This window comes from Tyto alba, unplaced genomic scaffold (genome assembly GCF_018691265.1).
Source record: "Tyto alba isolate M040663 unplaced genomic scaffold, T.alba_DEE_v4.0 Super-Scaffold_6, whole genome shotgun sequence".
Lineage (NCBI taxonomy): Eukaryota > Metazoa > Chordata > Aves > Strigiformes > Tytonidae > Tyto > Tyto alba.
In genome coordinates, this window is record NW_024881327.1 from 35,804,520 (window position 1) to 35,816,801 (window position 12,282).

At 44.6% G+C, this 12,282-nt stretch overlaps 1 protein-coding gene across 1 annotated transcript in view; it reads left to right on the forward strand.

Moving 5' to 3' along the window:
• Window positions 1–3,217: 3,217 nt before the first annotated feature.
• The window catches only part of SEPSECS (Sep (O-phosphoserine) tRNA:Sec (selenocysteine) tRNA synthase), a 29,728-nt gene continuing 20,663 nt past the window's right edge, over window positions 3,218–12,282 (forward strand). The window contains exons 1-4 of the mRNA XM_032984553.2: window positions 3,218–3,453; window positions 4,797–4,951; window positions 7,256–7,374; window positions 7,462–7,620. Of these exons, the coding sequence (XP_032840444.2) occupies window positions 3,340–3,453; window positions 4,797–4,951; window positions 7,256–7,374; window positions 7,462–7,620 (547 nt within the window). The 5' untranslated portion in view covers window positions 3,218–3,339. The remainder of the gene's footprint in view (window positions 3,454–4,796; window positions 4,952–7,255; window positions 7,375–7,461; window positions 7,621–12,282) is intronic.

Below are 12,282 nucleotides of genomic sequence, written 5' to 3' on the forward strand. Positions count from 1 at the left end.
GGGCCGCCGCCCCGCCCCCCCCCCGCCTTAAAGGGCCCGCGGCCCCCGCCGGATGACCCCGGGGGAGCGTCGCGTCTCGGAGTAGGAGTCGCCGCCGCCGCCGCGCTTCGGGGGGGGGGGGGGGGGGGGGGCGGGAAGGGCTGCGCCGCCTCCGCCAGGCGCGGGGCGAGCGCAGCGGCTGGCGAAGAGCGCGCCCCCCGCGGCGGAGTCGCAGTCGGGGTCCGGCGGGGGCGGCGCGGCGGCGGTCCCGCCGGCGGCGGCCGGAAGGAGCCAGCGGAGGGGTGAAGGCAGCCGGGGGGGGGCAGGACCTGCGCGGCGCTCCTCGGGGAAATCGCAGCGACAGCCCTCCGTACTGGCGTTGTTTGCGCTGCTAGTCAGCGAACAACAGCATCCCCGAAACTCGACTTGTTTCTGTGTCAGGACGAGGCTTGTCTCCCGGGCATCGCTTCCACTAGCCAGCAGCTCTCCCCCCCCCCATGCTTTAAAATACATTGTTCTACACCACCACGGTAATTTCCAAAATGAAGCCTAAAAACAATAGAAGTGAAAACGATATGAATATACTGTCGTGATTTCTGTGTTCCCACAACCATCCTTGCGCTTTTAACTGGAAGGAAGAGACTATAGCTGTAACCCCAGCAGGCTGCACAGGCGTTTGTGTGAATGCCTTCTCCCACACGTCTGTGCAGGAGAGGGGTTCTCCTCAGGGCAGTACTTGAAGATTTGGGTGAAATATGGGAGAAAGATACACACATTAACTACTTGTATAGAAGTGGGATTCTGGATTATACTGGAAGCAAATCAGTTCTCAACTAAAACAGTAATTGCACATACTTATTATTCATTATTTTCCTAATTATTCATTATATAAGGATTCATTCTGTACATTCTTGATCACTGAAAGAAAAATACTTTGTTTTGCTTGGTTACTGACGAAAATAAAACCTTACTGAAATGCTTGACCTGTGTTTGTTTTGTCTTGGGTTACCTGTCAGACAGTGGACTTTGGAACTCAGTTGAGTGTCATTTACTTATGTAACTATTAATATCTGTAACATTTGATAAAATCTGTACCAACTTGCATTTATTTTTCCATTCCTTTCTATTAAAAGTGAACATGTTCAGTCAACTGTAACGCCGGATGAATAGCTACTTTATGCCTAGTGAACAAGTATATGAAGGTTACAGCAACTGCATGTAATTTCCTGTACAGAAAATCATATCAATGTTAATGCCTGTGTGAAGCAAACAAAAAGATCAAACTAAAGTGGAAGAAGTCTGACATTTTGCCTAGCAGACCATTCAGGAAGACTGCACCTTCCTTTAGCTATATTAAGTTATGAGTGAGTTGTGGCTGTTTCAATAATATTCTGTCAAACAGTTCATTCATGGGTTTCTAAAAAGTTGGAAAGGTTTGGGAATTTATATATATAAACTAAACAAGAAAGAACTCACTAGTTATTTCTTCTGGTTTAGGGATTCATCTACACATGCTAGTGTGCGTCCAAACACAGTTAACTAAGTTTTCATCTACTGCAATGAGAATTTTGTAACTTGCCCACAGGTCTTGATTGATCTAACAAAGTCTTTTCATTGCCTCAATCTTCAGCAGTGCAGAGTTCAAACACTGTGCCTGCTCATAATTAAACAAAACACACACCACCATCATAGCTATTAACAAACTATTAATTTTAATTCTGAGTAGCTAATATACTCTCAATTAGCCACCTGGATTAAAATTACTAATAATTAAATAATGCAAACAGCTTGGATCATTTTCCTCATGCTAGCACTTTTGTCTCTATCCTTTTAATCCATAGAACTTTTTCATCTGTTTATAACATATATCTGAGCACTGTCAAAACATTGGAGAGAGAAAAACAGAAGGTAAAAAAAAGGGGGGAAATAGACGCAGAATCATGCACTTTTAGTTTTAGGTGAGCGCCCTCTTGTGATACTTTAAAGAACGAAATGAACAGCTGCTCAGTATTTCCAAAGTAACAGCAACACGACACATCGTAACAACCCAGATGCAGCATGACTACCGTGACTGAAAAACCGGGACAATCCAACTGGCAAAGCTCTTTTCTGTTCAAAAGGACTAAGAAACTGTGTTAATTATAGTCTGAGTCAACAATTCAAACAGGTGTGTAAGATTACTCAGTCAGAACACCTGAAAGATCTTAATCAGGCTAAATAAACCTACAGAAGCAGGATGGTCACTATGTACTTTTCACATGCTAATGAGCCGCCTGAGCTGAGAAACTGTAAAACAAAAGAATCAGATAAGACTTCATAAACAAATTCAGCTGACCAGGTACAGACTGGTTAAAGCTAAACATCGGAACAAACGCCTTGTGTACTTAACACACCTTTTCGATTCTCGCTGTTGGTTATTTTTTAGAAGACAAATGGGAACCCTCCAGTCCCCACGGCTGCCTGAGTGCGAAGGACAGCAGAGGCAGCTGGGTGCCCAAGTGCCCTGAGGCCCCTGTGCTCCAGGGAAGCTTCCACCTGCTGAGTTCCTAGTGAAGGTGCAATGCCTGTCCCAGATTTCGTAGTGGTGTAACTGTCTTTTCCCAGATAATGTAAAAAAAAAAAAGCAAGCAAGTCATCTCTCCTACTAACATCTTTCTCCCTGTAACACAATCTTTGCACGGCCTCCACAGCCCTGGCCAATAGGCCGGGCTACAGTTGGGCCAAGAGACCAGGCTGTGGTTATTTGCTGTGGACAGTCACAGAAACGTTGTGAGAAGCAGAAAAAGCCGACACCCTGACAGAAGCCTTCAGGGGAGTTACGTGGCTGTTCTCAGCAGCTTAGTACTGAACTTTGGGGGGGGCGGGGGAAGGAGAAAAAACCAACCCACGGACAGGTTCTTCACAGTCAAGAAGTCTAGTTTCTGGTGGGCCTCCCCCCGCCCATCATCACGGAGCGAGGCCGCCGGCTGTGGGAGCCCGCGCTGCCCGCGGAGCGCCGAGCTCGAGCACACAAAATGGAGAAACACCCCCACAGGCGGTGGCTGCGGGCAAAGGCCGCCGCAGGTCCCTACGGCCCCTGCCCCTCTGGCAGGGGGCGGCCCGACGCTCCAGCCAGCAGCCGAGGGCTCCGCCGGCGGCTGCCCTCAGCCCGGCGGTGCGCGGCCCGGCCCAGCCTCCCTCAGGGGAGGAGCCCCGCCGCTTCCTCGGACGGCGCATGCGTAGCGCCCGCCCGCCTGCCCCTGTCCGGCGGGAACCGGGCGGTCCGTGGGTGGCCGGTCCGTGGGTGGCCGGTCTGTTCGGCGGCCCCGCAGGCAGCGCTGAGGCGGAGTGGCGCCCGGCGAGGAGCCACGCCGCCCGCCCATGAACGCGGAGAACTTCGGCTCCAGCGAGCGGCTGGTGACGGCGGCCTATGTGCGCCAGGGGGCGCAGGGCCGCCGCGCCCACGAGCTGCGCCTGCGGGCGCTGCTGGAGCAGGTAACCGGGGCCGCACCCCCCCCCCCCCCCCCCCCCCCGAGCACCGGCGCCCTGCGGCGGGGAAGGGCAGCGCTGAGCCGCCCGCGGGCGTGCGGCCCGGCCCGGGGAGCCGCCCCCGCCTGCTCTCGGTGCGGCTGGGGGGTTACCGCGCAGCCCCGGGGGCGCCCGGGCCCCTGTTGCGGCCGTTGTTGCCCCCGCAGGTCTCGCCCCGGTTTGGCGGCCGCCTTGGGCCCGCCGTGCTGGTGGGCAGGGGCACGGCACGGCACGGCACGGCATGGCACGGCACGGCACGGCCCGGGCCGGGTGGCTGGGAGAGCCCGGCTCGCTTTGCTGTGCTAGCAGAGACCTCGCGGAGCCCCAGAATGAAAAGCAGCGTTTGGGAGTAAAAAGTCATTGCCTTAGGTTGTCTGCTTGCCGAGAAAGGCCCAGGAAACAAATTTTTTAAAACAGTAAGACATTAGCATATTATGACACGAAGTAAAAAATTGTAAGGTGCCAAAACAATGCATTTCTTTGTCTCCAATGTAAAGAAACCACTATCAATGATTTCTCAAATGTTTCAGTTCTTGAACACCCTTAGTCACATCAGCCACTGTTTCAAACTCATACGGTGCTTCAGAAATGAAGTAGTTTTACAGAGCTGGTTTTACTGTTACTGGGACATGTAAAAGAAAGCCTCTGAACTGTTGAGCTGTCATAGTAATGGTTTATGGGTACTTCTCTGAGGATCTTTTCTGCAGTTTACAAAAATGAGTGTGGTTCTTAATGCAGTAAAGAGCACAAGAAAGACCATGTCTCTGGTTGCAGGTTTTGACATGCTGTATTCTGTGATTTCCTTACCTATTAGATAATAACTAGAAAGGAAAGTGTGCAGGTAGGGAGATATGACAAATGAAACCATATTTCCCTTCTCATAATTAACATTTTTGGTTCTGTAATACCCAATTATCACCCCTTCATCCAGTTTTCGCTGTTGAATTCCTGTAGTAGTAGATTCTTGTCTACAGAATACATCAAATAATGTAGTCTTCGAGGGAGTAGTTAACATGTTTTGTGCTGTAGTGGTTTTGTGTGTACGTTAAGGAACACATGAAAGTGAAAAATATTCTGACTGTAATAATGTCGGGATACGCTAATGTGATTACATTTTATATGGAAAAAACCCCATTATTTAACTTTTCTATGAATACAAGTTCGTAACATTAGATAATATAAAACATCATCATGAAAATACAAGCTGCTGTTTGGTGTGGGGAAATGAGGGTAATCAAACAAGTTGCACAAAGTTTTGTTCATTTTTAATTTCCAAGTTTGGTAGTTACATTTCTGTTATTAATTTTAAGGGAAAATGTCCTGAAGATGGATGGGATGAAAGCACCGTTGAACTATTTCTTCATGAACTTGCTATAATGGATAGCAATAACTTTCTGGGCAACTGTGGTGTGGGTGAAAGGGAAGGAAGAGTGGCATCAGGACTTGTTGCCCGAAGACATTACAGGTACAAATTATCGGCACTTTGAATTATTCAGATTTAGCATTAATGCTTTCAAATGGTATATTTTATTGTCTTGTTATCTGAGACCTTGATAGCATTTGAGAAAAACAGTATAATGTGATATTGAGTTGATACAACTTTTTGTTGAATTTTCATTAATAATTCATTGGAAGGGCTTGACTAGAACAAAAATCTTTTGACAGGGTTATGTCCTGTATACTGAACTGGTAGAAGCTTAAGATGTTGAGTTGGCTGCATGCAAGGGAAGCAGAGATCTTCCTGTTGTAAACTAATCCATGCATTACTTGCCTGTTTAAATACTATATAGCTGTTTGTCTGTATGTTAAAAACTACTGCATATTGTAGTTGTAAAGTATTGAACATTTCTAATGAACAGCTATTTGTGTTTTGTTGTATTCATTAATGTCTTTATAATATGATTAATTGATATGCACGTGAAAACCCAGTTCGTCTATAATGGATTTTTATATGAAGTAAGGTGATCTATAAAGACTAGAAGAGCTTTTAATAGCTTGTAGCCCTTCAGACACTTGATGGATATGTTGAATGATATAATTCTAGAGGCTCTGCGTTGATTTCTTTATGAATATACTTTTTTTTTTTTTGCATAGAGTTCTGTGCTTAGTACCTTGCTGTGATGTTTTATCTAACAGGAATGAAACAGTGAAATTTCCTGGAATGTTTTGCCTTGAAAGATTAACACAAAAGCATATTAGAGACCAGAAATTTAGTAAGCTTTACCGTATGGAAGTTGAATTACTTGGGCTTAATGGCTTTCATAAGCCCTACATTACCATGAAAAAATAATGACGAAAGTCAGTATTACATTAGTTTGGCTTTTTCAGTTTTCTGTGCTGCTCTCTAGTTTGGGGCATGTGTGGTGAGGGAGGTAGGAGGGTCACACTGGGGAGAGTATCTGAGGAAGTATTGCTTTCTGACAGTGCTGGAGAAAGCATGCCCAGCTGCTGTCTGGAGGGAGCCTGGGCTGGCATTTAGCTACTGTTGGTGTGATGCAGCTCTGTCACCTGGCACCTCACCTTCACCTATGAGTGTCAGCAATAGCAAGGAAAGGTGTGGAGGTGTTCTCTACTCCACTTAGTGCTGTAATAAGTTTTACAGGTACCTTTGGGAGTGATCGAGATAGCAGGAGACTGTTCTCAAGCTATCTTTCCTTTCAGCTTAATAAATTCTAAGGGCCAGTGTTAGGGAGGATTGCTCCTTAGGAAGGAGTACGTGTGTGCAGAAAAGAAAAAGTAGTAGTAGTGTGAGACAGCTATTAAGAACATATCAGCAGGAATGAAGGAAAAAATATTTCTGGTGGAGGGAGGATTATGTGCAAGTTTCAATTAATTATCAGGCTATTGTTGATTTCAACCTATACTTTGAAATGGAGAAAAAAATTTAAGCTGTAAAAATATGCTCCAAGAAGTTCTGAATTTCATACGCTCATCAGACTGCATTTTACTCTATTCCCAAGATAAAAACAGAATTAAAGCCTTAAAAATAGATGTATATTGTTACTAGCTTACTTGAGCAGCTGCTGCATTTCAGCAATAGGTAAAGTTAGTTCGGTAAGTTTATATTTTATAAACTATTTCAGGATCCTCCACTCCTGAACCAGTGCTAAGTAATATTCCAACATTCATAAATGCCGTTTGTAAATATAATTTATAATCAGAATGCAGAGAAAGATGGTATTGCATGATACATAATATTGAATAGTAGAATGAGGTAGATGAAGTGAAGATGTAGAAAAAGAATGGCAAAGTGATACATCAATGTAGCTGTCTTCCAGGATGTTTTGTCACACTATATATTATTTCTTTGCCCTGTGGAAATGAAGAATTTGTCAGGGGAGTATCTGTATATTACCACTATGCCAATGGTATGCTACCCTATAGGCAACCAATTTTTGTTTTCCTTGGAGTTGTGTGTCTGAACATGTCAGCATTTATAATGCTAATTCACTGGACATCAAGGAGTGCTGAGGTGTACTTAAAAGGAAGTCTGCCAGATGCTAAAGGTCTTGATACTACGGGTCGTCTTAAAGATTTTACTTGCATACTGGAACAGTATTAATCTACTGTTAAAAATAATTAAAAATTACAATTTCATACAAATACATGTAGTTTGTGATAATAGAACTAAATGTGGCAGATATTGATGTTGCATTGGATACAGCATTTTCCACAATTGTTTATCAAGTTAAATTATCTTCAGTGAACAAGCATTATTGCTTTGGTTCGTGAAAGGACTTGATGTACGTTTTCAACCTTTTTTGTTTAGGTTGATCCACGGAATTGGAAGGTCAGGTGATATTTCTGCAGTCCAGCCTAAAGCTGCAGGGTCTAGCCTTTTGAACAAACTTACTAATTCAATAGTTTTGGATATTATAAAGCTGGCTGGTACGTATAAATCTGAAAATCTCTCTTATTTGTGGTGGCATGTCATGGGTTATTCATGTTAATTTCTGACTTGCTTTTTATGTGCAGGTGTCCGGACAGTGACCAATTGCTTTGTAGTTCCTATGGCAACTGGCATGAGTCTAACTCTGTGTTTTTTAACATTGCGGCACAAGAGACCAAAAGCAAAATACATTATTTGGCCACGTATAGACCAGAAATCTTGCTTTAAATCAATGATAACTGCAGGTAAGAAAGAGCTGACTGATTATGCAGTGTATTCTTCTGACTTCATCTAGCAGAGTGATCAATTCATATGCTTGCAGTAAGATCCAAAAAAGGCCTAATGAATAGTGGTTCTAAGTGCTTTATTTGTACACTTCTGATTTCTAACACGCAATCACACGTATGAGTTGTCTTCTTAATGCCTTGTCAAATACAGGTGTATGCTGAGGTACAGAGAGGCATAAAGTAGTCAATAGAGAACACAATACTAAGGAAGTTACAGTTCATTCTCGGAGTTAGATGCCTAATTTGCTGTCCTGAGAATTATGTAAAGCCAAGGCTCGTGGTTCAAATCTCTTAGATTTATGCAAAAAGCATATACGTCCTAGGAATTGTGATCAGAAGGTGACAAGCTCTCCAATTTGCACATTCTTTTATTTTAGAACATGGAAAGTGTTAGTTGCCCTATTTGTTTTTAATCTTGTGTTGTCACTCATCTCACTCGGGAAGTGAGTTTGGTGCCTTTCTTAGTTCAAACCTTAATTTCTCTCAAATGGAATTCCTTGTTTACCAGACTATAAGTAAGCTAAAGCTAGAAGTCTGTCCCTGCACTGAAGCTGTCTGCTGCTGCAGACAGATGCATGGGATCAGGGAAAGGGCAAGTAAGGGAGACAATAATTTTCTGGCTCAGTGCACATACCTGCAGGTGGTAACATAGATTCTGGTCCTAGTTCCCAGGACACATTTATTTTTTGCATAAAAGACTCATTAGATAAAAATGACTAAACAGTTGGAAGCAGGGACTGGATTCTGTCCAGGTAAGATGCAGAGGTGTTTAAAAGGAATCAGATCAGAACAAATAGAACATGTGTATAAGAAAAGTGGGAGTGTTTTCAGCATATTATGCTCAATTTAGAACATCAAACTAGAGAAATTATATTTATAATGGAGAAGGTTGTGAGGAAATATAATTGGTCTGTTAATTTTTTGAATAAGATAGCTATCACATAATTAAAAGAATTTTCAACTAAAAATGAGGCAGGTATCAGATACATAACAGCTTTCTATTAAATGCAAACTGTCTTCTAGATCACTAGTTGAAAACTAGGGCTAACAATGTCAATAAATCATTCTAGTCTAAATTTTATAGAGTTTGAGGCTTCAATGCCAGTGTTAAGACATGGTGTTGAGCCACGAAGGAAAAATTCATGTAGCTGCTGCCATGTTACACTTCTTTGGAAATCGCTCTTTCCCTTTTCCCCTGCTCTTCTCCTTTACTTTCATTCAGTAAACGTTAACATCTGTCTGGTGTAAGTCAGTTACTTCAGCTAGCATGGTGTTGCTGCCATGCTACACCTGTTTGGGGAAGGGAATGTATGGTTTCCAGTGTTTTATTCTGTAAACAAAACCTTTCTGGTTTATTTACTTATTTATAAGCTGGAAATCTGAGCAACTACCATGAGAGGGTTCCCTCTTTAAGAAAAAAACCACAAAACTCTTTAAGTGCTAGGTTGCATCAGCCATGACTTTAGCTGAATCTTGAAAATCTTTGAGGATGGAGATTCCACAGCCTCCCTGGGTAGTAGTTCCAGCGCAGTGCTATCCTCTGAATTAAAAAAAAATTTCTTGCTCTTTATTCTGAACCTCTCAAGCCCAAATTTCTTGCTGTTGCCTCTTATTATATCCTACCAAGCAATAGAATAAGAATAGAACAGAATAGTTGGAAGGGGCCTACAAGGATCACCTAGTCCAACTGCCTGACCACTTGAGGGCTGACCAAGTTAAAGCATGTCATTAAGGGCATTGGCCAAATGCCTCTTAAACACTGACAGGCTTGGGGCATCAGCCACCTCTCTAGGGAGCCTGTGCCCGTGTTTGACCACCCTCTTGGTAAAGAAATGCTTCCTGATGGCCAGTCTGAACCTCCCCTGGTGCAGCTTTGAGCCATTCCCACGTGTCCTGTCACTGGATCCCAGGGAGAAGAGCTCAGCACATCCCTCCCTTGGGAAGCTGTGGAGAGCAAGGAGGTTGCCTCTCAGCCTCCTTTTCTCCAAACAAGACAAGTCCCAAAGGCCTTAGTCACTCTTCATAGGACATTCCTTCCAGTCCTTTTACTAGCTTTGTTGTGCTCCTCTGGATGTGTTCAAGGACCTTCACGTACTTCTTAAATTGTGGAGACCAGAGAGTTTGGTTCACTTACTGTAATTCCCTTTAAGATAGTTGGGGACTGCTATTATATATTCTCCTTAGCCTCTTCCAGCTTGAAAAGTCTAGCTCTTACAGCCTTTCTAAGCTGTGTGTACTATACCTCAACTATCTTGGTAGCCCTTTGATGAACTCTCTCAGTTTTTTCAAAATCCCTCCTGAGCACCCTGTTCCCAAATTGGAAACAGAATTGTTTAAGTTGGAAAAGACCTTTAAGATCCAGTCCAGCTAATAACCTAGCACTGCCATAGTCCACCACTAAACCATGTCCGTAAGCGCCATGTCTAGACATCTCTTAAATATGTCCAGGGATAGTGATGCAACCACTTCCCTGGGCAGCCTGTTCCAATGATTGATAACCCTATTGGTGAAGAAATTTTTCCTAATACCCAATCTAAACCTCCCCTGGTACAACTTGAGGTAATTTCCTCTTGTCCTATCAGTTATTACCTGGGAGAAGAGACCAACACCCACCTCAATACTACTTCCTTTCAGGTAGTTGCAGAGAGGGATAAGGTCTCCCCTGAACCTCCTTCTCTCCAGCCTAAACAACCTCAATTCCCTCAGCTGCTTCTCATAAGATTTGTTCTTTAGACCCTTAATCATCTTCATTGCTCTTTGGACACACTCCAGCAAATCAGAGTCTTTCTTGTAGGGAGGGGCCCAAAACTGAACACAGTATTCAAGATGCAGCCTCACCAGTGCTGAGTACAGGGGGACAATCACTTCCCTAGTACTGCTGGCCACACTGATACAAGCCAGGATGTTGCTGGCCTTCTTGGCCACCTGGGTGCACTGCTGACTCATATTCATCTGGCCGTTGACCAACACCCCCAGGTCCTTTTCTGCTGGACAGCTTTCCAGCCACTCTTCCCCAAGCCTGTAGCATTGCATGGGGTTGTTGTGACCCAAGTGCAGGACCTGGCACCCAGCCTTGTTGAACCTCATACAGTTGGCCTCAGCCCATAGATTCAGCCTGTCCAGATCCCTCTGTAGAGCCTTCCTACCCTCAAGCAGATCAAGAATCCTGCCCAAGTTGGTGTCATCTGCAAACTTACTGAGGGTGCACTCAATCCCCTTATCCAGATCATTGATAAAGATACTAAACAGAACTGGCCCCAGTACTGATCCCTGGGCAACACCACTTCTGACCTCCCTGGTTAGCCAGGACTGCTGATAAATGATGGAAAGTGGCTTGGTGAGCACTTGCATCAGCATCCTCAGTACCCTTGAGTGGATCCCATCTGGCCCCATAGACTTGTGTGTGTCTAAGTGGTGTAGCAGGTCCCTAACCATTTCCCCTTGGATTATGGGGGCTTTGTTCTGCGCCCCATCTCTGTCTTCCAGCTCAGGGGCCTGGGTACCCTGAGAACAACTGGTCTTACTATTAAAGACTGAGGCAAAGAAGGCATTAAGTACCTCAGCCTTTTCCTCATCCATTTTCATTATGTTTCCCCTGCATCCAAGAAGGGATGGAGATTCTCCTTAGCCCACTTTTTGCTGCTAATGTATTTACAGAAACATTTTTTTATCGTCTTTTACAGCAGTGGCCAGATTAGTTCTAGGTGGGCTTTGGCCTTTCTACTTTTCTCCTGGCATAACCTCATGTCATCCTTGTAGAACTCCTGAGTTGCCTACCTCTTCTTCCAGAGGTCATAAACTCTCCATTTTTTTCCTGACTTCCAACCAAATCTCTCTGTTCAGCCAGGCCAGTCTCCCTCCCCACCAGCACATCTTTTCCTGCGCCTTTAAGATTTCCTTCCTGAAAAGGAAAAAATCCAGCCTTCCTGGACTCCTTTGTCCTTCAGAACAGTCTAAAATCTGCTCTCTGAAAGTCCAAGATAGCAATTCTGCTGACCCCTCTCCTTCTCCAGGAATCGAAAACCTTTATTATTTCATGATCGCTATGCCCAAGACAGCCTCCAACCATCATACCACCCACAAGTCCTTCTCTGTGAGCAACAGGTTCAGCAAGGTGCCTTCCCTAGTTGTCTCACTCCCCAGCTGTGTCAGGAAGTTATCTTCCACACACTCCAGGAACCTCCTAGACTGTTTCCTCTCTGCTGTAACGTATTTCCAGCAGACATCTGGTAAGTTGAAGTCTGCCATGAGAACAAGGGTTAGCAATTGTGAGACTTCTCCAAGCTGCTTATAGAATATTTGGTCTGCCTCTTCGTCCTGGTTGGGTGGTCTATAATAGACTCCCATTATGATATCTGCCTTGTTGGCCTTCCCCCTGATTCTTACGGATCAACAGTCAATCCTATTGTCACCATGATTAAGCTGCAGACAATCAAAACGCTCCCTAACATACAGGGCTACTTCACTACCTCTCTTGTTGCCTATCCCTGCTGAAGGGTTTATAGCCATCCATTCCAGCACTCCAGTTGTGTGAATCATCCCACCATGTTTCTGTGATGGCAACTGTATCATGGTTCTCCTGCTGCGTGATGGCTTCCAGCTTCTCCTGTTTGTTGCCCA